Here is a 27,765-nt window from a genome sequence, read left to right on the forward strand (position 1 = left end):
AAACATAGATTTGCCGCATTAATGCAGTTATGGCGTTAACGTTGAGTAAATGTTTTGAAAATAATACATGCATTAATGAAGTGTTACTGAATGTGACTCAGTTTAATTATCAACGTCAGAACATTTCATTTATATTTGAATATAAAACAGAGGTGAGGAAATATAATCATTGATCAGTAAACTTTAATCAGCTAAAATATTGATAAATCTTCTGTCACTTCCTGTTTGTCCTCCTGCTGCTGATTGTTTTTTTTGTTGCTGGTTTTCTTCTTCGCTCGCTATGATCTTTGTCTTCTTCTGGCTGACGCTCCTCTGATCTGTCGGTGGGACATTTCTCCACGGCTGCAGCCGTTTAGTTTATGTCATCGCATTTTTACGATGTTCAGCAGCGTCATGGCGTCAGATCCAAACCGATCAGACTTAAAGTGAGAAGAGGTTTTTGTTTGACCTGATGTTCCTCCTCGGAGACTGATCTACCTTTAAAGTTCGGTGTTTGGCCCTGTGGAGCTGCTGTGCTGCTTCGGGTCCTCTTTCTTTTTTGGACTGAAGTCTTCCTTGTTGGTGTGTTTCAGAGGCTTCGACGCTGATGGCAGAGGGCAGCCCAAAATGTTTGCCAAATCGAAGTACGACTTTGTGGGGAGGAACAACACAGAGCTGTCGGTGCTTAAAGACGAGGTGGTTGAGGTAATCATATTAGTTTTCTTCTGCTCGTGGTTTATTCCTGGACTCTGAGTAGCTTTGCATGATTCACAGTTCAGAATAATCCTCATGTAGCTGATACTAGACCTTAGTGTGGCCCCTCCTCTCTGAAAGTGCCTTCCCCTAAAAACAGGTCTCTTCTGATTGGCTGGAGAAGGTTTTAAAAGCTGGTAGGTGGGGCTTCTGTGTCTAAGATGACATCAAAGCGATCCAAGAGTATAAAAAACTGAGATAAACTGAGTGTTCAGAGCTTTAATGTGTAGACATTGACTTCATGTCATATTAAACATGCCCATCTCTATGGGAACAGAAAATACGCAGCAGGAAGTGAGGAGGAGGGGGAGACTGAGTGAAGTAATCCCTGACTCTTGCCTGGCAGGTGCTGGACGACAGGAAGCAGTGGTGGAAGGTTCGTAACGGCTGCGGTGCAACGGGCTACGTGCCAAACAACATCCTGGAGATCACCAAAGCGGTGGACATGACCAGCCGAGGAGAGCCCATCTACAGCCACACCGTCCAGGTAACGCACGCTCTGACGCTCACCGCAGCGGCTCACTTCCTGTCCCATCTCAGTCACCTCAATTCATGTTCTGTCTTTATGATCAATCATCAGCTTATGATGCCAAGGAGGGAGTTTGAGTTGTTCAAGGTAGGACGAGCTGGGTGTGTGTTTCTAGCTCGCTGTAGTTTCCACTTCCTGCGTTTGATTTGCTGTGATCTTAAAGGGACAGTGTCACATTTGAGCGAATCTGGTTACCTTTAAATTATGAAATGACTCTCAGCTGAGAGAGAGATTAAAGCTGTTTTTCCTCTCAGTCCTGTGGACTGGACCAGGAGGACCCAGAGCTCCGTCATAGCTCCAAGGACATTTTACTTATTGTTCTAATATCTACTACTACTTGTTGTTGTTATTGTTATTATTATTATTATTACTTTCTAAAAATGACCCGTGATGGGTGAAATCCATGAAGTAGCCAACTTTATTTTTTACAATTATTATAGATGTTTTAAGGCTGTAAAACCCCTCACTACACACTTTTCTCAGACAGGCATGAACATTTTCACACTTTTCTCTCTTGTTTAAACACTCTTCAAACCTTCGTAGAAAAATAAGTCCAATATTATAGAATGAAACCAAAGGCACCCATGGTTGCCTCTGACAGTACAAAATGTTTTGTTGACATTGTTGTGTTTGTTGGGGAGAAAACATACAATACAGCACTCCAGATCACACTGCTAGCAATCGAAGATTTGAAAATTTGTAATTTGTAAATTTGACATGCTGAACGCATTCTGCATTGTACAGGAGACACGGCACGAGATTGATTGGTCTACAGCCAATCATTGTCAATCAGGATGTAGAACACAATGCGCTGTTAAAAAAAGAAAAAAGAATGCAAAATTGCACAAAATGCTGTTTTGTATTTGAACTCCATTATAGTGAGGGACCACTGTAGTATTATTATTATTTATAGTATAATATGAAATGTTGATAATACATTTTTAAACCTTAGTTTATTTCAGTTTATTTTTACTTATATTCTAAAAGGGTAAACGTGCTGATCTTTAAAGGTGGAATTTCTGTGGTTTAACGGATTACAATTGTGATGGATTATCTTTAATACTTTACTTCCTGTGGAGGTTTTCAGTGTAAAATGCCAAAGCCGACAGAAACTCAGTGACGTTTCTCTTCGGTTCTTCGTGGCGCTGCTGTAGATCGCTGAATAAACATTTACTGTTGGTGCTGCTGTTGTCTGAGCAAGGCTAAAATAAAGCAGTGGGCTGTCCCTTTAAGAGGTTTTCTAGGATCAGGTCAGTGACCAGTAGTGGCTCCTCACAGACCCTGGTTCAGTTTGCAGTGAGTTACACATGTTGATTCATCGTCTCATCGCCATCATCTGTCTCATTTCTTGTTGGCAGCAATTACTGGGAGAGCTTAACGAGGTAAACACCACTGAGACTCTGATTGTTGCTGTTTCGAGGGAAGCACTCTGCTCGCCTCCAGCTCTGAACAGACTCCACCGCTTTAGATATTTCAAAGATCAAAACAGTTTTTCTTTGTTCACAGAGGTGTCTCGTCATTAGTCCAGGTCCTTTTTTAAAATTTTTTTACACCACCTGAAGTTCCAGCAGAGGGTCGGAAAACCCTGACTGCAGGAAGCCTAAACCCTGACCCTGAAAAATCTGACTGATGAGAAAGTAGAGGCTGTGCTTTAAAATGTTTTAAAAGCTGCTGCAGATACTGGTGGCTTAAAATTACCTGAAGGGCTTGACCAATCAGGAATATTCAGCGCTGCAAGCCCCGCCCCCAAAGTTGACCTGATGGCATGTGGAAAATGATTCATTGCGAGCTCAATTTAAAGTTCCTGAGGTAGAAATCCAATTTATTTTATACAGACAGCTGAAAACAATATGTGCCGCCCCTCTGCAGGCTTCCAGGAGTCGGCCAATAAGAAGAAAGCAGGCTTTTAGGGAGGAGCTGCAGCTAATGCGCTGAATAAGATAAATGAGGATTATTTTGAACTGTGAATCATGCAAAGCTGCTCTTGAGGAGTCATGAGTAAAACATGGAGCTGGAGATGAACAGACATGCTCACCTGTACACTCAACTGTACACTGAAAAACTCATCTGTATCCTGCAGAAACAGACCACAAGGACAGAGTTTGTCCCCAGCCAACCCGTTGCCACGCCAATGCCCCCAGCCCCCGCACCGGTTCCTCCTGCTCCAGCCCCCGCCAGGGTCCCCACGCCGCCACTGCCTCCTCCGGCCGCCGAGCCCACAAAGCTGGCCGCCGGCAGCAGCACAGTCAGCCGACAGAACAGCAACGCGTCCAGCGACATGGGCAGTGTCGCCATGAGGGAGCAAAACAGCCAGAAACCTGCTGTTGCCGCTGGCAGCCGTAAGTCCAGAAACACCTGCTGATCCAGCTGTTCAGCCCCAACACCTGTTTTAGACTAAAAACACAAACAATCCCATCTTTTTTAAATAAAGTTCAGAAAATCAAACCGTGATCAGTTTGAATACTTTTAATATTCAGACTTGCTGAATAAATGTTTCTACTTAAAGAATCCAGACCATCAGAGGCAGGTGACATGGTACAGGTAACCCTGTTTGTGTTTCTGTCCATAGGAAGGAAGTCGAACATGGAGGAGGTCCAGGACGAGCTGATGCACAGGCTGACGCTCGGTCGCAGCGCCCAGAAGAAGTTTCAGGGTCCCGCCCGCAGTGGCAGCACGCCGTCGGTCAGCATCACGTATGACTCGACACCAGAAGAGGTCAAAGCATGGTTGGAGGCCAAAGGCTTCAGCCCCGTGTAAGTCTGCTGCTTTAACCCGCACTGACCCACACGCTCAGTTGATCCTAAAGTTTAAACCTGTGTTTAGAGTAGGAAGGAAACCAGAAAAACACAAACTGGACTCAAGTCTGAGAGTCAAGTCTGAATGTGACCAATCAGGCATGTTCCTGACAGTCATGTGACTAAAACGTTTAGATTTATGACCAAGAACAGGAAACGTTCACTTCTGGAAGCTTTAATGACAGTTTTTCAAAGTAAAATAATCCACAGTGTGACTTTCATGCTTCAAAGCGGGTCATATAAATAAAATGATGTCACTTTCTTTACCCGTCATCATTTTTAACCATCTCATGATTGTAGTGTGTAACCACAAACTGTAAAAGGAAAGGGGGACATAATTGGAGAGGCTATAATGGTGTGTGTGTGTGTGTGTGTGTGTGTGTGTGTGTAGCACCATCACCAGCCTCGGCGTGCTCACTGGCGCTCAGCTCTTCTCGCTCAACAAGGAGGAGCTGAGGACGGTTTGTCCTGACGACGGCGCCCGAGTCTTCAGTCAGGTCACCGTGCAGAAGGCGGCGCTCGAGGTGGGTGTCACTGCTCAGACCCGACGTCACCATCAGATTTATTCCTATTCATTATAATCAGTCTGATTTTAAGTAAAGGAAGCAGAAATGTCAGTAACTGCAGGAAAGCAACAGAGACAGGAAGTCACTCTGAGGAAATGTGTGCAGTATTTCAAAATAAAGGTTTGGTTTGATTAAAGCTGGAATATTTTAGAAATAAAACTACAGTAATCAAACCTCATACTTCAAATCTTCAAGAACAGCAAAAACATTTTAATTAAATACAAACGTATTTAAAATATATTTTCAGAGTAAAGTTTGTGTATTTAGAGAATGAGGCAGTCATAATGTAGGATATATTCTTATAAAACAGGAAGCATAATTTAAACGCTGAAGTTAAAATGGTCTTAGGTTTCATAATCTTTATATTTCACTAATGAGTTCATACTTATTTGAACAGTAATATTTTACACCCAATAAAATGAAAAGTTAGCCTGTTCTAATATCCTGAAAATATAGTCACGTTCATTATTATTTTATTTTAATTAATTGATGTATTTATTTTAATTTCATGTTCAGGACAAGATTTTTTTTTTTTTTTATCAAAAACAAAACCGACTTTTGACTATTTAAAAAGTCTGGGTAATTTTTTTTATTTTTTTTTTTTATATTTCAGCTTTTTGAAGAATAATAATTAGACTTTACACATTTTATTAAAAGGATTTAACTTTTTCTTTAAGGACTAAAGGAGATGAACTGCAAATAGCTTAAGATTGCATTACAATAATAACTGTATTATACATCCATAATACTTTACAGAAGCGTCAGTCCCATGCATCCCATGAATCTAATGGTGGAGCCACAATATTTAACGAATAAAGTTTGAATATTAAAAGAATAAAACTGACAAACTACAACTTTAAGTTTCAAATAATCTAAAAATGAATTTTGACCTGTACTTCCTGCCTTTATTGAGTTTAAACAGCTTCCTTAGAGACATCCTCATCATGATTATGTTCTTAGATTAAAGGATCATTGACACAAACGTTCTGTATTAGGACAGATTAGTTTTCACAAATGAATCTTTGATGGTGAAATCGTGTTATTGTTCACTTTAGTGTCTGTCAGTGTGGTTTTATTACTGCATTTTATCAGATCGTGTTGTTAGTTGAGGCCAAGCTTCCTGACAGCTGATTGGTTCATCAGACAAACGCGTGCAGCAGGAAACGGAGACAAAACAATCTGAGTATCTGACATGTCAGCGCCGATTTAACTGATTACTGAAGTTAGTGAAAATGAAAGAGGGCTAAGTCGCTGAGTTTGACCACCAGAGGGAGCCAACAGGCTGTTGGTGTTAACAGACACCTCAATGCTGAGGATTATTATTATTAGTGTGAATGCTTGAAAAGCATTCACAGTATTGTTGTTGTAATCTTTATTATTATAATATTTTATTATCTATTCCGTACGTTTTTTGAAAGCCTACTCCTTCAAAACCGTTCAACTTAGAAAAACCATTCAAACACCATTAGATTCCTATTCTTTTGGACATGATTGCTTGTATTTTTCTCATTTTTAACATTTATATTTTTAATTTTATTCAACTTTATTCAACAAAAATTTCCCATGTATTTCAATGGGGAGACCCTTCAAATTCTCATTCAACTTACTCATTTTTAAACTCTTACTACTTCAACATACGTTCACATAGAGCCACCATTCAAACTTTAAAACGAAGACAAGACATTCAACTATTCAACTTGTATTTATCTTTTCAATATCTATTATACTTTTTCTTCAGTTCCAGTTTAAGTTTCATGATGTTTTTTCACCCGTTTCAGAGTTTATAATGGGTGTGTATGGGACGGAATGTTGGGGCTAGAGTGAGGCAGCTCAACTGCTAGAGTGAGAGGAGCAAAATAATTAATCTTAAAATCTTTTTTAAAACTGCTGCTGTGTCCGCAGCGTTTGCTCTACAGGTATGATTTTACCCTCAAAACGTAGCCATCGCTGTCCTCTTTCATCCAATGTGTTTACTATTGTCCTAGGTGTTATGGTTCTTTCGTAAATGTCACCAATGCACAGCCTCCTCCCTCCAACTCTTCCATAGACTCTAATGTTAAAATGGCTCAGAAGGTTCGTTTGAAAATCAGAAGAGCATGGTGTCTTTCCACTGTCACCACGTCCATATAATAAACTCCACAGGCATGAAAACTGAGAATTCAGTAGACTAGAAGCTGCTGTCGCTCACGGTGAAAGAATTTCGTCAATACGACTTTTACTTTTCATTTGGGAACGATTTGTTTCGGCCTGACTTTTCTGTTCATTTTAAGCAGCAAAAGTGAGGTGCATGTCTGTGTCATGTGTATGGAGCCACTGGGTGCAGTCACTATAGCAACCAGGCTCACACCTGCCTGCTTAACGAGCTCTCTCTCACTCTGCCAAGATTCATCTTAAACACTTCTCTTTCAACTGCTGCTGTGTCCACAGTGTTAAAGCCATCATTTTACCCTCAAAACGTCGCCATCGTTGTTCTCTTTCCAACACCGTGTCTTTCAAAGCTCAGACTTTTAAATTTTTTAAAACTGTGTGGATCCAAGTGGAGGGATCACATTTTAGTCATTCAGTGATTCAAAGAATATGAACTTTTAATATTCATTCAGATGTTTTCTGACTCTAAATGTTCTTTTCTCATTTCTTAGGGTTTTCTAATTTACATTTAAAACATTTTCAGTTTTTTTCCAACTCCTTCTTCTGTGTAACCTTCAGCTTTTAGCAGTTCAGCACCTTTGTTTTCAGGTTAAATTCGTTTTTTTTTTTTTGTTTTTTTTTAATCTCATTCAATATTTTTAACTCAAAATTCAGCAATTAATTCATTTCAGTGCATACATTCAGATTCAAGCATTCACACTGCAGTTTCTTCAGAAAATGCACTTTCTAGTTATTATTATTATTATTATTATTATTATTAAAACGTTTTGTGCTGGAATACAAATCGGATCACTTCCTGTAATAAAATCTAAACTTCTTTAAAGGGAAGCGTTTTATTTGTAGACAACAGCAGCACTTATGATCCTGATCTTGACGTTGTCAGATAATCTGAGGGGTCAGAGATTGTAATCTCTGTAATCTGTTCGCTGCCATGTGTTTGTGTCTGGAAGCTGGAGGCCTCTTCACGATCTTTTCTGTCTTTAAGCTTTCTGTCGCCAAACTCTGGCAAGGTCTGGTGTTCTGGTGTCTGTTTCCCACCTGCAGGTTTTCTTCTGAGCCTCCTTTGATCTTCTGATTCTGTTACCACACTCATTAAAGGTATCGTGTTCATGTAAATGCAGCTTCATTCTGTTGGCCAGATTTAAGGAAACTGCATGAGATGGAGGACTCATGGGGTTTTACATGCTGTGGTATTCAACAGGAGGTCCTCCATGACTCATGACAAAATTAAGATACTTAATGCGATTCAAGTAAACCCTTAATTTTATTTCCTCTTTGGGTACCAACATGTTCCAGTATCTGTTAGTACTAATTTTTTTTTTTTTTTTTAAACTTGGTCAGAAGATGTCAGGCGAACGCGAGACTTGTTCATCCTGGCGTGAGGCGCATGTTTGAGGGGTCTTAACTGGGACTTACCTGTCTTACTTTTGGATTGTTGGCCCTTTTTTGGGTTAGGGATCATGGTCAATAAACCACTTTAAGTTCAACAACAAAAATTGAATCAACATTTACCATTATTGTGTCTTGCTCTTCTTCTTGACTTGGCCTTGCTGGTCTTGATGTGGCCATAGGTTTGGGACTGTTGGCGAGTTTGGAAGGTTTTGAATTTAGATTGTTGGACTCCTGTTTCTCTTAATTAGTGACATGACTTAGAAGCCAAAAAGGCCCAAGATGCTGCAGCAACTGCTGCTTCTTTCGGACTTGTTGTTCTCAACTTAGGAAAAGTATTCCAAGCTTAGGACTAGTTGGTCTTGATTTTGAGGGGAACAAGTCTTAAATGAGTCTTAGTGCGTTAAACTTTTTTGAATTTGGATTGTTGATATTGGGGAGTTTTTCATCTAACAGAACTTTCCCGTCAGCTCTCTTTACCTGGCCCTTTTGGATTTATAGTCTATAATTAGCCCACAGATGAAGACCAACATTGACCGGTTGCACCGGAGGATTTGTTCGTATCGACACAGGACTCCAGACTAGTTTCTTTTCTCAGAATTCCTGAATCTGGCCATCAGAACGAGGCTCCAGATGTTTCATGTGTAGCAGCATTTTTAAGGTAGTCAGCATTAGGCTTCCTGCTGTGGCTGTGCACAAAGTCCTTCTTAATCTCCCTGAATGAAGCAGCTCCCAAACAATGCCCTTCCTGTTGACCTCTGACCCTCACCTGTTGCTAACTCACAGCCCCACCCTCCCATAGAAACCTGGATGTGTAGTAATTTTCACCTTCTTTTGGTAAAATGTGCAAACACATTTTCCATGTACGGATCTGGGTTTCAGGACTTTCTCCAACACATCAATTGTTAGTTTTAGCTCATATTTTTATTTTTTAAACACACTTAATTTAGATTTAATATCTACTGTTGTTAGTTTGTCCTTTATAAAGAAACGAACACTGAAAACATCCAGATTCAGATCAGCTGCTGAACCCACAATCTAGACATGGACCATGCTGAATGGTTTGAAATACCATCTTAGATAAGTAAAGTGGCGACATACCTGTGAAAGCACCTGTAATACTGAAGCGTCTGGTAAGTATAAATTAGCTGTCTGTGGTCCTGGATCAGTTTTTAAAACAGTTTTTTAAATAAAGTGACCAAAAAGTTTCAGATGTCAACCAAACACTTGCCTAAAATTGTTCAATCTGCCTGTAAGATCTTCTTCTGCACCTCTGGACCTTTTGCAAGCTCATTAAAGTAAAACTACATGTGAAAAAAACATTTTAGTTCACTAAATATGAAAATAGACTTTTGAAATATAACAAAAAGGGAAAATAGTTTGAACTCATTAAACTAAAGTAAAAATGCAATTTTGCTAATTTAGTATAACTGTTGTTACATGAGATGTGAATGTGACATTTGAGCTCTGAGGAGGACTCACAGGTCACAACAGGAAACATCTGGAAGAGGTCCAGAGGTGCACATGAGACGACGCTGAAGAGCAAACTGATTAAATTTCAGTGGCATGAGGGTTTTTCCTGTAATTGGCTGCTTCCTGTAATCTTTTTGATCACTTCTCGTACCTGAACACCTCAAGCTTCTTTCCACCTGCAGCTGGTTGCACAAATATCGGCACTTCGGCCTCAAACGCTATATTTTCTCCCTGCGGTGAACGAACTGCTCCAGATCATCTCGTCTCTGGGAACACACAGACTCTGGTGTAGCAGGTGTTTGTGCCACCAGTTTCAGAAAATCCCGTTACCCAGCATGCTTCCTGACACCACACCGTAGACACATTCATCCACATGCTGTTTGCAGCTTGGCAGTCGCCAAAGGCTTCCCGAGGCTGAGTTTACACCAAACTGCAGCCAGCTGGCGCCGCTAGGCTCTGACCGACAGAAGATTTCACCTCAACGCGCCGAAAAAATCTTCTAAAGCGACGGCACTGACGCTCAGTAGATTTTACATTTATTGCTTGAAAAGCTCAGAGGTCGAGGTGAGACTTTCGGGGGCGCTCTAACGGGCTGAGGTGGTCCGGGAAAGCAGGAGCTTGTAGTTTGTCCAAGGTAACAGACCGATGTAAATAAAAGCTGTGGATAATTACCAAAATTCAAACTTAAGATCAGCTTGAAGAAAAAAAGTTTATAATTACATCGTAGTTTCTGACGTTTCAAGTTCATGGAGAATTTTTTTTTTTCTCTTAAATTTCCCTTTACCCTTGGATGGCCACCTGTAATCTGTGGAGAGGAACACTCTGTTTCAGTAAAGCTCAGCAAAAACAAAGTGGTTTTAGTGCGTGATTATTGGTGGAAAACTAAACTGCAGTGAGTCAGGCAGGCTGTCTAAATGGGCTCGTCTCACGAGGCGGCGCTCGAGAGTTTCCCGAGATCAAATGTGCGTTTGTGTCCTGATGAGTGTTTGTTCATGTCTCTGTTTCGTCTGCGTCTCCAGAAGAGTGCAGGCTCCGAGCTGCAGGAGATCATGAGGAGGCGGCAGGAGAAACTGGCAGCCAGCACCTGTGATTCAGGGGTGGAGTCTTTCGATGAAGGCGGCGCCCACTGAGCTCCACCCAGCTCCTCTCCTTCCTTCCTCCCTTCCTCTTCCCTCCCTCTGCTGTACCTTATCCTTTTTTTTCAAACCGCAGCCTGCTGCTCTCTCAATCCTCAGGCAGCGGCCGACCGCGCGGCGTTCGTGGAGATCATGCGGCGTAGACAGGAACTCCTCAGCTCATCTCCATAGAAACAAACCGACCGCCCACCGGACTGCCACACACACAATATTCTGCCATGTTTGCCTGGAGTTCACATGAACACTTTGGGGACTCGTTTAGTTGGTGAAAAGCTGTTTGCTCACCGTTTCCAAAGCAAAGCCTCGCAGTATTAACATCAGTGCCGCGCCCGGTCCTCTCCGCTCCATCACTGCGGTCAGGTCACACATAGGAGCGTTTCATGATGTAATGATGTAAACACACTGCACTCTAAGAAGACTCGTGGAGCCGAGACATTCAGGATTTATGTCTTTTGAGTTAAGATTGTGGAAAAGGCTAAAAGCAAACAGGAAGTGCTGATCCTGTGTTTTTATTTCCAAAGAGGGATTGACCCTGCACACGTGGATTATTCCCTCTGTGCCTGGGCACAGTGAGATCACGGAGAGGCTAAAACTGAGCCTGGTACTTTAGACATGCCTGACTGCTTGTTACAAAAATGAAATTCACTAAATGAATATTATTCTATCATCTATGCTAACAGACTGATAAATATACATTTAAATGTTTTTGAGAGTTATTTGATGGGATTTCATTTTCTCGGATTATTTTAAAACTAGAAGCAAAATGAAATGCACATAACTTTATAGAAATAACTTATGAAGAACATCTGTCACAGAGTGAGTGATCAGATTTCTTACAAGGAAATGATATTTGGTAATCAGCATTTTTGCACATGAATAAAAATGCTGTTGTTTTTCAGGCAGAGGTAACAACCAATGAAACAAGCCGAAGCAGCTGAGGTGTTTGTAATGGCTCAGATCTGAAAGTCTTTCTTTGACTTTGTTCTGAGGGTAAAAACACAAAATGAATGTAGCTGAACTCATCACGCCCCGTCCAAAGCAACAGGTAGCCTCATGTTTCTGTCTCATTGGTCATCTTACCTGTTCGAGCTGCAGGTGATGTGATGCCAGCGATTGCTGACTATATTCAGGTTTAGTAATTGCCATTACTATCAGCCTCCTCGTGAAAAAAATGGGGGGGGGGAAATCTACAAATTGAACTCTGTATACTCTATCGAAAACCTGATGGAAAAGAAAAAATTTTACCCCAGAAAAATCAGCATTTTTGTTCTTCAGCTCCACAGAGTTGCATTCTGTCTGGATGAGCTCGAGTGCGCCCCCTGTGGGACAGGAAGTTCACAGGTTTAAGTTCACATTTTAAAGGTTACACGCACACATTCACATGGACTTGATTTTGAACTGGATCACAATAACGACTCACACTAAGGAGTCCAGACCTTTCACATTAAAAGTTGAAAAGGGTGTAATCTGTTTTCTTAAAAGGCTTTTAATGTGAAAAATCTGTCCTTTTTGATCACTCTGAAAACCACCCAACCCAATCAGTGAGGTGACCACTGGGACTGAAGCGATGATGTGCTCTAACAGTCACGGGTGTGATGGTTCCCGCTGTGACTGGATTGGTTCGTGCTGGTCACGAGCACGCTCAGACATTATTTGAACACTGGCTATTGTTTGAGAATTTACCGCCAAAAATCAACAACAGAAGATGTTCAGATCAGTGAGCAGTAAATAAAGTAAAAACATGCAGCCTGAAAACACTGTAAATGAAAGATGTAAATGCTCATAGAAAAGGAAATGTACAGAAATGAGCCTGTACTCACTGTGGCATTGATTGTATTGATTTTGTTTCCACTTATGCACTTAATCTTCTGAAGGAAAGTTTTGTCTTTGTCTGAACTGTAGCACAGCACTGTAATACAAATAATGATTAAAGCAGAGTAGTTCAGTTTATGGAGAATTGCTTGTTGCTAATGAGAGAACAGTAAAAGTGTACGTAGTGTAGTTTTACCCAAACAGATGTATAGAGGCCAATCAGGAGGAAAGGTTAGAGTTCATTTGTACGTGTATAGTTTTCTTCGTGCCTTTTCCATGTAAATCTGCTCATTCTGCAATAAAACATTTACTAAAAGCATTTTTTTTTTAATGTCATCATGGAGCCTTTTTTTTTTTTTTTTTTTTTTTTTTTTTCCCTGTAATCTTCACGTCTGCTTCTGAGCCATCGTTCTTTCAGAGATTCATTTCACAGCAAAGTTCAAATTTTAAATTCATTCTTTATTTAAATACTGTATTTTTCAGACCATTAGGCGCACTGGATTAAGCGAAACAAAACAGTCAAACTTTCAAACTTTCAAAAAAGTCAAACTTTACTCAACTAATTCTTCTTGCTTCCTCCACTTCCGTTCCATTGATTCATTAATGATGAATTCTCTCGCAGCTGCTCTATTCCCGTGTTGTTGCAGTATATTAATGACTAACCTCGTATTGTGGATGGATTATCTCAGTTCTTCTCCTGACTGAAGTTTGGTCCATTTACAGCATCCTCCAATGCGATTGCATTTGTCCCCAACCATCAGGAACCCTCACGTTAAGTTTTATCGAGTGGAAAAAAGTTAGCGTTCATTCTCCAGCCAGAGATGGGCAGTAACGTGTTACAAGTAACGTAACTGTAATCCGATTACTTTTTCAAGTAATGAGTAAAGTAAGGGATTGTATTGCAAAAAAGGTAATTAGATTACTGTTACTTTCCTGTAAGCACGCTGCGTTACTAAAGCCATGATTTATTTATTTTTTTGCGAGAGTGTCTCATGAGAATGACGTAAACGAGTGCGACATTCGTGGCAACAGCTGTGTGCAGATCAACAATGGATAATATGACAAGTGCGGGAGAGAGTATGACCGTGCAGCGTTTAAAGCGTGGAAGTACTGACCTTACTTTGAGTTTGATTCCGTAAAAAGTGACAAAAACATTAGCGTCCGCTGTTCACTGCATGTGAAGAAAACTTTTTACAGCGAAAAACACCCTAAACTTCAGAGCAAGCACAGAGTACGCTGCCACAGAATGGGAAACTCCCGGATCCTTCCACTGACCGTTGCGACACACCAGCACCAGGGCAAACCTCTGCCTGCCTCACTCCTGCTATACTGGTGAAAATAGAGCAACAGGACCGCTGAGTCTTTGACTTTCTTTATTTTCTGCTGTGTTTTACTCGCATCTATTTGAAAGAGTGAGTGTAAACACAAAAAACTATTTTATTTTATATGCTGGAATGTGCAAAAAGGTTTAAATGTTCAACAAATTTCTTCCAGTCAGAGAATGTTGCATATAATTAAATTTTTGCTTGATGCATAAAGTTAAAAGATTAAAACTAATAAAACAAGTTTTAAAAACAGACTTTTTCATTTTACATTACATTTTATATGATGGATTATGTAAAAAAACGTACAGGTACTTACGTTTTTTAAGTACCTGTACTTAAAAATGGTGTGCTTGGTTTAACAGGGTTAGACCCTGTTAAACCAAGCACACCATTGTTTTTCTTGTCATTACCAATAACTTTGATGTGCCACATGGCCCTCTTCCTACTGGGAAAAAAAACAAAAGTTGTATCCAAGATGGCCGACTTCTAAATGGCCACCATGGTCACCACCCATCTTGAGGAGTTTGCCACAAACAGGACTTTAATATCACCAACCATTCCCATTTTATTACGGTGTATCCCTATAAATGGCCCACTGTGTAGAATTGGGCTGAAAGATCTATTGCTTTATTACCTATTCAGGTTGTAAATCATGTTTTTAAAAAGTAACTAAGTAACTAATTATTTTTGTAATCAGTAAAGTAATGGGATTACTTTTTGCGGGAAGTAATCAGTAATTAGTTACTGATTACTTTTTTAAAGTAACTCGACCAACACTGCCTCCAGCTTCACTGTGTTTATGCTAACATAGCCGTGTCGCTACCAGGTACATCACGTAGCACATCATTATATACCAGCTAGTCCAACTTCAGTAACCCTACAAACGTCACTGCTTTTTAGTTTTCTGTCTTTGTTTATGTTGGAAGTGATTGCAGAGCTGTACGTTTAAATTTTTTCAGAAATCTCTCAGTCAGAACATGCTATATCGTGTTTAGGTGGAAACTAGCGAGCTAACTTCCTGCTAACTTCTAACTGTTAAATTTAATAAATTCTGTTTTCATGGATGCCTGGATGTCAAACTTAATTGTTACACCTGGTAAAGCAGCAACGCTGATCATTTTATTAAAGATTTAGACGGTTTTTAACTCTCAGTGATGCCACAGTGTTTATTTGACTTTGGGACCTGAAGCGACGGAGTTTTGGACCCAGATACTCAGAGTCCTCGAGGCTCCTGACTACGGTAGCCGTAATGTTTCGACAATCCATCAAGCGGTCCGGTTTCGTAGCTTACCAAAGTCGTACTAAAACATTTTTGAGTGCCGTGTACCACATAAAATTGTTTCGAGGTCAGTAAGCACAAACACAATTCATACATAAGGTGCACTGTTGATTTTTGAGAAAGTTAAAGGATTTTAAGTGCGTCTTATAGTGCGGAAAATACGGTACAGTGAGATGGTCAGAAAAGCTAGAATCATATATTGTGGCACATTGTACTCCATAAAGTTGACGTTTCAGTTGGCGACCTTCTGATTTTAATTTTCCCTTAAGTAGTACTCAGGACCTTGTTGTTCAAAAGAGCTACTGTTTTATATTCATGGTGCTATGTAAATCTATGTATTCATAACTATTGTATTTAAAAATTATATCGCCATTATGCCAACACACATGATGGTATCCTAAATTATTATGTAAGATCATACAGTTATACTTAGCACACACTGTTTTTACTGCAACATTTTTATTTTGTTCCAACACACACAGTAAAACTCTGTGACGGTGACCCAAGCTCGGGATCATCCTTCAAACTGTAAGTGACACAATGCACAATAATGGCACCAATGACGTACGAGTTCGACTGGACACACACTAAGCAAGAAAGAACTGTAGAAGAGTTTCAGTGCTGAGCTTCACAAAACTGTCTGCAAGTTCTGTCAGTTTTTAAAAATCTTTTTTTGACAGTCATACCAAAGTGCATTTCTCAGACCCCAGATGCATCCTCCACGTCCACGTCACGCTTCTAAACGCTGAGGCTTAAGAAACGGCGCCGGCGAGAATTCAGCTCTGAGCTCAGAGAAAGATGATTCACATTTACAACAACTTTTAAAAAACAAACTTCTAAAGCAACATCTCCACAAGAATAACTTTGCAATGACGAGTAGAAACAGAATAGTTAAGCAGTAGTAGTAGTATGTACAGTACATCTGATATCTAAGAGTGACATGGAAACTATCGAGCGGCGACTGAACCGAAGTACCCAACCGTTGAGGATCTGAGACGGCTGACAGGCAAAGACTTCAGGTGTGGTAAGCACAAGGCCACAAAGATGAATCATTTCACAAGTGGCCAGTGGCCTTTTTAAACATTCATTAATTACTGAAATATTTGCACAAACTTAATGCAAGGTGTCGTCAAAATAAAAATCTGTACTTCAGCATTAAGTGAGAGTTACCTGGTTTAGTATTCATTATGGGAATAACTAGCGAAGCAATTTAAAAGCTTTGCTCGATGTGCCAAAATGTAATTATTATGGGAAAAAAAACTACAATTCAGTTTGGTATGAAATCAAATTGAATTTTGATTTCAGTCATCTGAAATGCGCTCCACCTTTCCCACCATGTATGTTGCAGTACACTTTCTAAAATAACAATAAATTTTGATTGTAGACTGTAGGAAGTGCAGAGTTTGTGTTATACATTTTATAAGCTTGATGAAATTTTTTAGCATTTTACCAAATCTTTTATTTGGATTGTTCAACCAGCTTTTGTGATTCATTCCAAAGTCATAGCTATCCCAAATGATTATACTCCCGTCCCCCAGAGTTGAGCTCTTATTTTGACGACACCCTGTATGTCCTGAATCGAGTGTAAAACTTTGGGTTCATTGAAGTCGACCACTCATCTGCTCAGTAGACATTCTCTACAATCATTGAGGAATGATGGAAATGTGAATATTCTTCTGCCCTTCATGTGAAATACTCAGTAGAAAGATGAACAATGAAAACTAAATCGCTGAATAGAATCTGATCTAACTAGCAGACACTGATGCTTCAATACTTTTCTGTACAGATCGAATTTGATGAGTCGGTCTCAGCCATTCGCAAACCGACACCAGGGGCCCAAAACCAGCAAAAACCTGAACTGTGGTGTTTTTTATTAAATGTCCGTGCTCACTGGTTTTCTTATAATGCCCGAAAAATCCTTTCAAAATGTTAAACTGTGGCAAAAACAAAACCCAACAAAATGCATTTTAGTGAAATGCACATGTTTAAAATACTTTTAGTCTAATACATACTAGACTGTAGTATGTGACATGGTAAAAAGGTAGGAAATACTACATAAAATGCTAATGATTAAATTTTGGGTGTTTTACTCATTGAAAATACTACAAAAAAATCTGTAATTAAATAGAAAAGCTTAGAGTTCAAAATGAACGAGAAAACAAACCGTTGTGAAGGAAGTTTCTTTTAAACTGTCAAAGATACTTACAGGATGCGTACATTCTGTTTTGTTGCACTACAAACGCTGGATCACACGTGACGTCCAGTGAAATGTACGCTAAACGTTTATCGGTGTAGTACTTCTTTATAGGAAGTCACTGTGGGCATGTATAAGAAAACCACTGACTGCATCGGGACGTTGAAATGCAGATATTTTTGTAACTTATGTATTTATACTTTCTAGTCCAGATTCAAAGGTATAATTTGTAGTTGTGCAATAACTGACTGCACTTCTAGACGGTGAAAAATCAATTTATGTGGGACCCAGATGAGCTCTGCTGATATGCTGAGCAGATATGTTTCTGTGACTTCGGGCCAGTAACGGGGAAACTTGAGAGATTCTGTCTCCGATGTCCATGCTGTCGGATACGGTCCTTTTCCTCTGCCAGCCCGATCGGACAGTCCAAAGCTCTACAGTAGTCCTAACGTTAATCTACAGCTCCAAGCATGGTGACTGCGTGCTGGTCGCCCACGGTGGGAAGCAGCAGCAAAATGCTTCCCTTCTTGTTCAGCAGCTCAGAGGCCTCAGTGCAAATACAAACTACAGCTCTACAACCACAGTCTCTAGCTTCTAAACTGGCCTCAAACACGCCGAGCGGCGACGGATGGCAGCGTGGGTACGGCGTTCCCCTCGACTCGTTTGTGCCCTCTTGTTGTACAGACCTAGCAAACATTCACACCGCTAGGGTTGATCATGATAAAGTTCGGATAGTGTTATGATGATGATATTTTTCTGCCGTAATTTGGAGCAGAAATCTGAAAAGTTCCTCATTTTTCACTTCTGAAGTTTGGCATATGCAGCCATGATGGAAAGATGACGTAAGTGTCTCCAAACATCCGATTTGTGCTCATCTTGGGTTCGCTCTTTAGTGAATGTTTGCTGGGTTCTTCCTGTGCAGCAGTCCTGGCAGTTAATCAGCGAGCTCGAGCCATTGGGGTTTTTAATTATCGACGTGTGCGGTAGGTGTGGCAGTGCGTAACGATGAAATCTACCGCCGCCGACTCCTACGCCCCAAAAAGCCAGGAAAGCTGCACCGTGCAAGACGACGGGCAAAGCAAAACCTGAACCTAAAACAAAGGTTTGAAGGGGAGGCCAGTGTGCTTGCTGGTTTTACAGCGACTCCTGAGATTAAAAACATAAATAAAAATGAAAAACCACTGACTCCGTTCCACCGACTCGTTGCCTCAACAACTGCTGCTTGTCAACGCTCCTCCGAGCCCACGTTGGTGTGAGTCAGTCCAGTTCAGAGGGCAGGGCTGTGGTTGAACATGTTGGTCAGTCAGTGAAGGCTCCTTAAGGCAAAACTCCATCCCATGCTTTAACACCAATTCAAAGAAAGAGACTGATAATAGTTTTCTCTCGCCCAGATGTTCTATGTTGTTTTTTTTTGTTTTTGATACTGATGATGAAGCGAGTCTTCTTCTGCAGAGAATGGATGCCTGAAGCACAGGAGGTTGGGGTGTGTTCACAGCCTGCAAAACAAGCAGAAGGGTTTAAGCACAAAGGGAGGATTTAGTCTAAAACACAAAGACATTCGTTTGGATCAACAAGAAGATGATGGATGCAGAGATAAATTCAATTTAAATTTAAGGTCAAACTTTTTTTATCACAGATTAGTTTCTGAGGTAGACAGCTATCAGACCATGGCATTTATATTTATACACTTAAAAAAAACTTTTCTTCATAACAGAGTTTAGGGTTGGCTTGACTCAGACCTGACAGGGTTCACTGAAATTAGTCCAAGACATTTAACCACTTCCTCTAGAAAGTTGTTGCTAATCATCATTGGTAGCAATGAAGATTAGCAGGGTTCTCTCCGGGTACTCCAGCTTCCACCCACAGTCCAAAGACATGTGACCTGACCAGGGTAAACCCCGCCTCTCGCCCTAGAATAGCTGGAAAAGGGTGTAGCCCCCGCGACAAAGATGAGGATGGATGGATGCTCTAAATCATTTTCTATACCGTGAATAACCATAAAGCATGTCGCGAATCGGGATGAGCCCTGATACTTCGGGTTGGACTCACGTCTGGAGGTGTCCTCATTATGTCTTGCTGGCATTCTCGTAGATGACGTCCGAGGTGATGGACTGCTGCTTTTTCTTCTGCCACATTAGCATGACGCACTGATGGATGAACACGTACTGCTCCTGCAGACAACAAACACGTTTGAACTAATCGTCCACCCTTTGATACTCACAATCACAAATTCAGGTCATTGAGGACACATTGGCGCAATCCAGTTGACGGTTTCTAAAGTGTGGACACTTAATGACTTCTTCAAGTAACTGTCTTATTTACACATGTATGTGTTGGTGTGATGTGCCAGTGTCTGACCTCAGTCTGAACCATCGACAGGCGATGCGATCGCATTTCCGACACCATGCCCAGGATGTCCACGTACTCATGCTCTCTGATGTGCTGCATCAGGCGATCCAGAGCGATGAAGGTCCCAGTCCTGCCGACTCCAGCACTGTCACACACAGGCGGCATCATTAGAAACCAAATCGCTGCTGTCGCTAGTCCACTAATGGACATCATAATGGCCATTACATCATCTCTCTAATTGCATTTTTATGGCTCAGACTGTCAGGAAACGAGTCGCCTTCCTGCTCTGAGAAAATCAAACCTGCAGAAATCAAACTTGGATAAATAAATTCACTCCGAGAAAGAATGAGGACATTACCCAACCGCTCATAAAACCTGAACGCAAACTGGGACGTTAATGGCAGGTGGGTCAGTTTCCACTAACGGAGAACTGACTCAGTTCTGGTTCTAATACAGAAGCAATATGAAAAAACATGGACCTCATTGGCTACCAGAAAACACCAAGAGGAGGACTTTTTATGTCTCAGTTACAATAGAAAACCATTAAACATCTGTCGAGCACATACCCATCTGTCAGAGTCTACATGGTTCCAAGTATTTCTACCAAAGAAACGCTCCACGGCTCTAAAAGTTTTAAGTGACATCTAAGGAAGTTGGTGGATTGAGGGTTTTAGGAAAAGCCATGAAATACAAGATGATGGGGTTTGAATGTGACAGATTTACACGATTTTTAAAATACCTAAATGATAAGTCTAAATGATCCAGTCCGTGGTTCTAGTGTTAAGATGGCTACACAGCTCCACAGATTACTGGTCCTGAAGTTAGAAACACTGAGATCAGGGAAGGGCTACAGAAAGAACCTCTTCAATGATTCACACATTCCCACAAACCACCATTTCTTCCTTTTAAATAACCCCAATTTTTTGCCACATCACTAATTCTTGGGACCTGGGTTCGGTTTTTTACTTGATCCAATTCCATCGAGGATCCTAGAATCTTTGCAACCATCCAGAAAATCCAGCCCATGTTTGTAGAACCATTAATAGTGGCATATATTGTGCACTAATGTTTTATTTTGAAGACATTTGCGCACTGCTTCTCTGTTTAAATAATCAGACTGCACCACCACTGGGTACGCCGTTTCATTTTATTTCATTTAATGAGCAGGAATGACAAAAAGTTTCAATAATGGTGATTTATTTTAGATTTTCCATGTATCCACCAGAGGATGCTAACAGATGAGTCACAGCAAGATAAAATATCTGCAGATGTTTTTAAGGAGTGGCCTTACCTGCAGTGGACGATGATGGGGTCTTTGGTCCTGTTGGCCTGCTGGCGGACGATATGGACGAACTGCAGGATGCTCTCGATGGCATTTACCGTGGGGACGCCGTGATCCGGCCACGAGGTGTAGTTCAGGTGGAGGACGTCCTGACTCTCATCAGCCTGCAGGTGGCAGTAACAGTTGCTCATAGGGGGTCATATGATTGTTGGGTTTTTCTCTGTATCTATGAAGCGCCTTGAGGCGACTTTTGTTGTGATTTGGCGCTATATAAATAAAATTGAATTGAATTGAATTGAATTGAATTGAACAGTTCACGTTCGATAAATGCACTAACTGGAAGCTTTTGTCAGTAGCCGTTTGGAAGTCAAAGAAACTCACATATCCAAGTCTGAACTTCCTGATGATCCACTCTGGAGACTCGCTTTCAGATAGCAACTCTACACTGACCTCACCGTACATCACAGGGTCCTCATTGAAGGGCCAGTAATGATCACACTTCACCTGAAAACATGAAGAAAATTACAGCCACAGTTAAAAATGACCACCAGGGGGCAGAATTGTGCAACTTCTGTCATTTTACTTTATTTTTTTTAAAGAAATTTTCGTCTTCAGATCCCCCCCCAAACACAAAATATTTGTGTGTATGTATTTTCCCCTTATTTATACTAATTTAGAAATATGACATTAATAATTTCATTATGCAAATAAAAAACACAACATCTTATTTGTTTTTATTCTTCTAATTAAACAAGAATCATTTTCTGATCTGATAAAAGGTGAAGATGGTGATTCTGTGCTGAGCCATAGGTGGATATGTGTAATGTGACTGTCTGTTGATTGTGTTAATCACATTACTTGTGCTCAGTCTGAATAAAACACCAATAAATAAACACCAAAAAATCAGAATCCTTCGAAAACCATTTTTAGCAAGTATTTGCTACTACAATTTTTCTTCAAAACATTATTTATTAATCAGTCTTTTAATACTTATTCTAATGAGTCATCTTTACGTGTCTGTCTATTTTTACGTATCTGTTATTTTTTTTGATTTAAGTATAAAATTTAAAGCGGCTTGAAACCTCCAGATTTTCCACTTACAAAGAGTTAAACTGATTAAACATAAAGTCTCACCCGGCGCCGTTCACTGCACTGTGTGAGCATGACGATGATCGGGGATTTTTGCTGCAAAACCATCTTCCAGAAGTCATTGCGGGTCTCAGGCAGCGGACCCTGCGTGGCGATGTACTCTTTATTGTGTCTGTAGCCCTGGAATCCAAACACAAGCACAGAAGAAAAAAGTAATTCATGCAAAACATGGACTATAAAAGAGATGAAAAACAAATGGATGCTAATTCCTCACATTTGTGTTGTGGATGTACTCACGGGTATGTAATTGGCGTTGATGTAGTCTGAACCTTCGTCATTGTGCATCGAGATCAGCTTCACCCGACTGAAGTCATCTTAGAGCAGATTTTCTCTCGTTAGTCCCAAGATAAACTACAGGTCGTCACCAAACAGTAAAACTTGTCCTCGTACTCCGAGGAACACAAACGCTCACGTGACTTTAGAATCAGAAAAAATGAAAGCTCTCCATTTCTATAAAGGCACTTAATAATGGCATCTTCACTGTAGTTAGTGGTGTGCGCTGGTTTCAGAATACAACTCTGACGAGCTGGATTTTTAAGTCAGAGAAAAAGCACCGCGAGGCTCCATTTTACACATTTATTACAGACCGTCTAATGAAAGTAAATTTTCTCTGGGCAATAAATCAGTAAAAGTGGAGGCTCACGGTTGATTTTATGGTTTCCCCATGATCAGCGGGTTGCTTTCAGTCCGGCCCCGCCTTCCTCTTTGTTCTGATGATCTTGTGTATTTTTTTTATCTAGATATTTAAATCTAGATATATACATGTTAGTGCAGACTCACAGGGGAGGATGTTGGTGTATCTGTTCTTGGGCCTGTTGATGGGAAGGTCAGCAGCATCATGGGAAAGATCCAAACCGATGCTCTTTAGATCCTGGAAAAAAAAACATCAGTACTAAAATTAAGGATGAGGATCATTTAAATCTGAGTCAGATTTTCAAATTAAAATGCTCTTAAAAAGCTCCGAGGTTATGTGAGATGTAAAATGGACCCAGGGGTCTTCTCCTCATTTCCTGTTCCTGTGCTGGATGTTCATATTAAAAATGACCAGAGTGTCTAATAATCAGCTCAGTGCATGTACACAAATCCCTGCAGCCTGTTCTAACTGTTATCACAGTTTTTCCTACTCTTGGAACTGTATGATGTAAGAGAGGGTAGACAGAAGCCCCACCCACCTCCTGTTCAAGTTCAAAACAAGTGATTTGACATGTTTCTGTTTGTGAGTGTTAGAAGAAAGCTGGTTTAAATGAAGAGGAGCTAAAACGGGTTGTTTCAAAGAGCGACTGAACTGAATCTTGGCATCAGATAAAGAAGGATTATTCTGAAGTGTGAATCATGCATAGCTGCTTGAACAGTCAACAGTAAAAAATGCAGGTGGAAATAAGGGGAATGGATCCACTTTGAATAAATGTATAATACTGGGTGTATCAAAAGTTAATCAGATTTTAAAACGCTGTATTTTTTAAGGAATTCAAAAATTTAAAATACCTGGATGAATATAAAGTTTTACATAGAAAACTTTATATAATGTCTGCATGTGTCTCCCTTCAAATGAGTGGCACGTGTCCATACGACAGGAAAACCCATCCCATGCTCTTGCGAGCACGTCTGCAGCCACCACTGTTGCCATGCTACCTACCAGCACGAATCTGCTCTAACAGGACATGTTTTGATTGTTACTTGTGAACGGCTGTGGAATAAAGCACCCTAAAATCAGATGACACACCCACTATGCAGAAAAAGGTTTAAGCCTCACTGCAGTTTGAGCGCTAGAGGAACATTTTTAAAAATTTGATTTCATTTTCAGTTTTAGTTTTTTGTGCTTCAGTTTAGACCGTATTTATTTACGTAAAGAAAAACACAAAATCAGGCGCCACATGATAATTAAGCATCTCGCTGTTTTCCCAAGTAAGGGGAAGTGTCGCCCAACACCCTTGAAAGGCACACCCATGCATCTGAATAAATATATAACTAAAAGACATATTTCATTTAAATTGTAAACATTTAAATATTATGTGTGAACTGATGAAATATGTAAGATCCTGCTCACTTGCTAACGTCAGGCGATGTATTAGAGCAGCATTCACTCCTGCTGATCTAAATCAGACTTTATTTGCAGACTTTATTTCATCACTCACTAGCCTAGAAGCTTATCAAGGTCATTTTGGGACATTTATTCACTTCCTCTTTTGGTTTTTCCTACAGAAACGTCACCAGAACCAAAGTTAAATGATATAAAAAACACAGAGGGTTTCAGATGCTTCCCTCTGCTTCTCAGAACAAACGTCAGGCCTGTTGGTCTCAGAAGACGTGATTTAAGTTGTACCTCGAACTGCAAGGAGAACTTGTAGGCAGAGTCCTTGCTCATGTCTTTGAAGAAGGCCTCAAAGTCGTCCAGCTGCACAGGGCTGAAAGCACAAAAAAAAACACTATCAAATGGCTGACACCCACCAACGTCTTTACATTTCGCTTTTAATCTCACCGATAACGAAAGCTCCAAGTCCTATACGGGCAGATGTTTGCTGCACAAAACCTTTAATGAGCTCTAATGTTGGACCTGAAGATCTCTTCACCCCAAACAACCTGCAGTTGGTTCTATGAAACCCTCAGGCTTGTATATTCAGTTCACCTCAGCAACATTTCTTTAGCTCACACTGCAGCAGTGTAGAAGCCTTGATGCTGTCAGCTCATTTATCCATGCGCCTCACTGGCCAGCTTGCCCTGTGCAAGTCATATTTTCAGCTATCACAAGAGAATAACCAGCGCCTGATTCAGAGTAGCTAAGCTACAGCTAGCTTGCTAATGTCAGTTTTTTAAACTGGAAAATTTTAAATTAAGTAAGTTTAAATAAATTAGTCAAGAAAAATAAAGAACAAACTGCTGTAATACAATCCAATTGCCCTGAATGATAGATGGGCCTATGTCTATACAGCACCAGCTCACAGGTAGGCAGGTAAGTAGGTAGAAAGAAAGAGAAATAGGTAGGAACATAAATAGGTAGGCAGGTAGAAAGTAGGAAGGACATAGCCAAGAGGACAGTTAGGCAAGATGGGACGGAAGAAGGCAGGTAGGTAGATAGGAAGATGAGAAGAAACGTAGAGAGGTATACGTGGAGGTAGGAAGGAAAGGTAGAAAGATAATGAAGATAAAAGGGAGGTAGGCAGGCAGATAGATGTAATTAAGGAGAGAGTTAGGTAGGCAGTAAGGGAATAACAGGGATTTCGGGAGGGAAAGGGTAACATAGGTAGGTAGAAAGGAAGGGAGTCAGGAAGGTAGGCATATAGTAAGGCAGGAAGACAGGTAGGGAGGTAATTAGGTAGGTAGGTAGATAGGTACTAGGAAGGTGGTTAAGAAGATAGGTGGATAGATGGCAGTTTGAAGAAAGTTGGACAGTATCAGAAACGTTAGGCTTCAGACTTCTTTTACATTTGTTGATCACCAAAAACTTTGCATTGGTTCTTAAAACACTGTTACAGGTAACCAGCATAAACAGGTAATTAACACATAGGTACTACAATGCACAGGGAACACTTACTCCATAGTAATAATAAGATGGAGCAAAAATGTATCTGTTGCCACCTAAAGGTCGAAGTTCTTGCAATGCATTAATGAGTTCATCACTAAGGTAAAGCATGAGCAATTTCATGCACCTGAAATAATTTATTAACAAACCTTTCAACACCCACAAAAGTCAGAAATCCCTCTGAGTACACAGTTAATGTTGGTTCAATTTCTCAGGAGACTGCTGGATAAAACTGTTTTCTGGCTGAAGGATGGTATTAGTGGTGAACACACGCACACACACACACAGAAAGATGAAGCCCACAGGCTGAAAGCTGCATGCAGTCGTCGTTACCTTGTTAGCTTCCGTTTCTTTAAAGCAGTCTTGCTCCTATAAAATACAAACATGTCAAGTCCTTGTGATGATTTCTGACCCCTCCTTCATTCACATCATTAGCTCATGTTGGGCTTTGACCGATGCAGGTTTTTACCCCTTAATGTAGCATCTCCCCCTGCTGTGTGGTTTGTTTTCAGTTCGTTTGTAAATTGCTCATTAAACCCAAAAAGCTCCAGCAGAACAGACACGATCCAGAGGTTCAGTTCAAGGACTCCAATTAGCTGAGATGAAGCCTAGCAGACAGCTAGCTGCTACACCTTCCTGTGTTTCCATATACCTGACAATCAAAGAGGCCACACCCCTAATAATAGAAATTTTAAGCCATATTACAATTTAAACATGGGGGTTATAACAACATATAAAATTTCACCCCTAACAGTTTCATATTTGTCTCTGACTCCTGATATGTGCCCCACTTAAACTGCTAAAATCTTCTTCAATATGTAATAAGTATGTAATAAGTTGGGTTTTTTTTGTTTTTTTTGTAATAAGTTTAATACAGTTGTTATGAAGGGGAAATCACCTATAGAGATGAAAACAGTTTGTGTATAAGGCTGTAAGCATGTTTGTTTCTGCTGTAAAGTTTTAACACGGGAGTCTAAAAAGTTGATTCTGCTCATGTGGATGTAGCGTAGTTTCTTGATGATAAATATCCAAATTGTCATGACCATTGATCAACAACCACTGATCAAAGACCTTTGATCAATGACAACTGATCAATGGCCATCAGTAACAATCACAGTATTGTAAGATGGTGACAGATGTACCCTTAGGCCCCGTCTTCAATTCAGAGATGGTCTTTCCCTTTTCATGTAAATGGCCTCCTTGACTCCGCGCTCACACCAGCGTTCCTCCCTGTCCAGGATGTGTACATCCTCATCATTGAAACAGTGTCCACTGGCCTGTAGGCGTAAACAGACTGTGAAGTCCTGCTTGATGAGGTAGCTCTTCTGTGTCGCGCCATCCACTTCACCAGAGGTTGTTTGTTTCCCTCAAGTATAAATCACAGCAATCCTCCTGGGACTTAACAGGGTACACTATATTACACTGTTTGTGCCAGGGGACCTAATTTTTGGCGCAGTGTGTTCAGAGTAAAATGCGTGTCGACTGTTCCAATACTCCTGACACATAAGGGATCGCTAAGGGTTTTTGACTAGGCAGCAGTTGTTCTTCTCTCCTGGATCGCCTGGAGCTTTCGCTCACCATGTTAGAATACTGTGATTGCAGCCTCTGCTAGAGATGAGAGGAACTGGAGGTTTTCAGTGTTTGTGCCTATTTTCGCCCCAGAGGCTGAAGGTTCAGACTTTAGTTCCACAGTTAAGAGTCATGGGCAGGTAGAATATTCTATTTAAAGCATTTCCTGTATACATTTCTTGAACTATGGTTCTGTGGTTATTAATAAATAAATAAATAAATGGTCTATTTTAGATCAAATTTGTGAACTGCCACAATGCTTAAAATATTAAGACATTTGATACTGTTAAACACCAAATATCTTTCTTAAAAAGTATTTAAATGTTATCAATAATCACTTCATTTTTACTGACAAAAATTAGAAATATTATTTCTTTTTTGGGCCTTTTTTGATAGAAGCAGTGAAGAGTGACAGGAAAGCGGCAGGAGAGAGAGAGGGGAACACATGCAGCAAAGGGCCACAGGTTGGATTCTATTTTATTCTAGACTAGATCTCACATTTCATTTTTTGGCGTGAA

General features: G+C 40.4%; 2 protein-coding genes across 14 annotated transcripts in view; one reads left to right on the forward strand and one right to left on the reverse strand.

Moving 5' to 3' along the window:
• The window catches only part of eps8a (EGFR pathway substrate 8a, signaling adaptor), a 30,733-nt gene extending 17,834 nt beyond the window's left edge, over positions 1 to 12,899 (forward strand). For 4 of the 11 annotated variants that reach the window (XM_086270123.1, XM_086270132.1, XM_086270126.1 and 1 more), the window contains exons 16-23: positions 573 to 684; positions 1,079 to 1,219; positions 1,313 to 1,348; positions 2,620 to 2,643; positions 3,342 to 3,600; positions 3,831 to 4,014; positions 4,448 to 4,580; positions 10,652 to 12,899. In XM_086270123.1, coding sequence (XP_086126249.1) covers positions 573 to 684; positions 1,079 to 1,219; positions 1,313 to 1,348; positions 2,620 to 2,643; positions 3,342 to 3,600; positions 3,831 to 4,014; positions 4,448 to 4,580; positions 10,652 to 10,762 — 1,000 coding nt within the window. In that variant the 3' untranslated portion in view covers positions 10,763 to 12,899. Of the gene's footprint in view, positions 1 to 572; positions 685 to 1,078; positions 1,220 to 1,312; positions 1,349 to 2,619; positions 2,644 to 3,341; positions 3,601 to 3,830; positions 4,015 to 4,447; positions 4,581 to 7,814 lie in introns of all 11 variants that reach the window. The other 7 variants (XM_086270133.1, XM_086270134.1, XM_086270129.1 and 4 more) reach the window with 5 other exon arrangements.
• Positions 12,900 to 15,632: 2,733 nt separating this feature from the next.
• ptpro (protein tyrosine phosphatase receptor type O) overlaps positions 15,633 to 27,765 on the reverse strand; it is a 46,044-nt gene continuing 33,911 nt past the window's right edge. For 2 of the 3 annotated variants that reach the window (XM_086268224.1, XM_086268223.1), the window contains 10 exons: positions 26,012 to 26,047; positions 24,482 to 24,563; positions 22,939 to 23,029; positions 22,396 to 22,472; positions 22,144 to 22,278; positions 21,391 to 21,513; positions 21,019 to 21,173; positions 19,737 to 19,872; positions 19,428 to 19,549; positions 15,633 to 18,874 (listed from right to left, as the gene is read on the reverse strand). In XM_086268224.1, the coding sequence (XP_086124350.1) occupies positions 19,445 to 19,549; positions 19,737 to 19,872; positions 21,019 to 21,173; positions 21,391 to 21,513; positions 22,144 to 22,278; positions 22,396 to 22,472; positions 22,939 to 23,029; positions 24,482 to 24,563; positions 26,012 to 26,047 (940 nt within the window). In that variant the 3' untranslated portion in view covers positions 15,633 to 18,874; positions 19,428 to 19,444. The remainder of the gene's footprint in view (positions 18,875 to 19,427; positions 19,550 to 19,736; positions 19,873 to 21,018; positions 21,174 to 21,390; positions 21,514 to 22,143; positions 22,279 to 22,395; positions 22,473 to 22,938; positions 23,030 to 24,481; positions 24,564 to 26,011; positions 26,048 to 27,765) is intronic. The other variant, XM_086268225.1, reaches the window with a different exon arrangement.

The sequence above is a fragment of the Aulonocara sp. 'chitande type north' Nkhata Bay genome, linkage group LG17 (genome assembly GCF_057382095.1).
Source record: "Aulonocara sp. 'chitande type north' Nkhata Bay isolate Kocher_YH1m ecotype deep benthic linkage group LG17, A_spYH_male_GT1.1, whole genome shotgun sequence".
Lineage (NCBI taxonomy): Eukaryota > Metazoa > Chordata > Actinopteri > Cichliformes > Cichlidae > Aulonocara > Aulonocara sp. 'chitande type north' Nkhata Bay.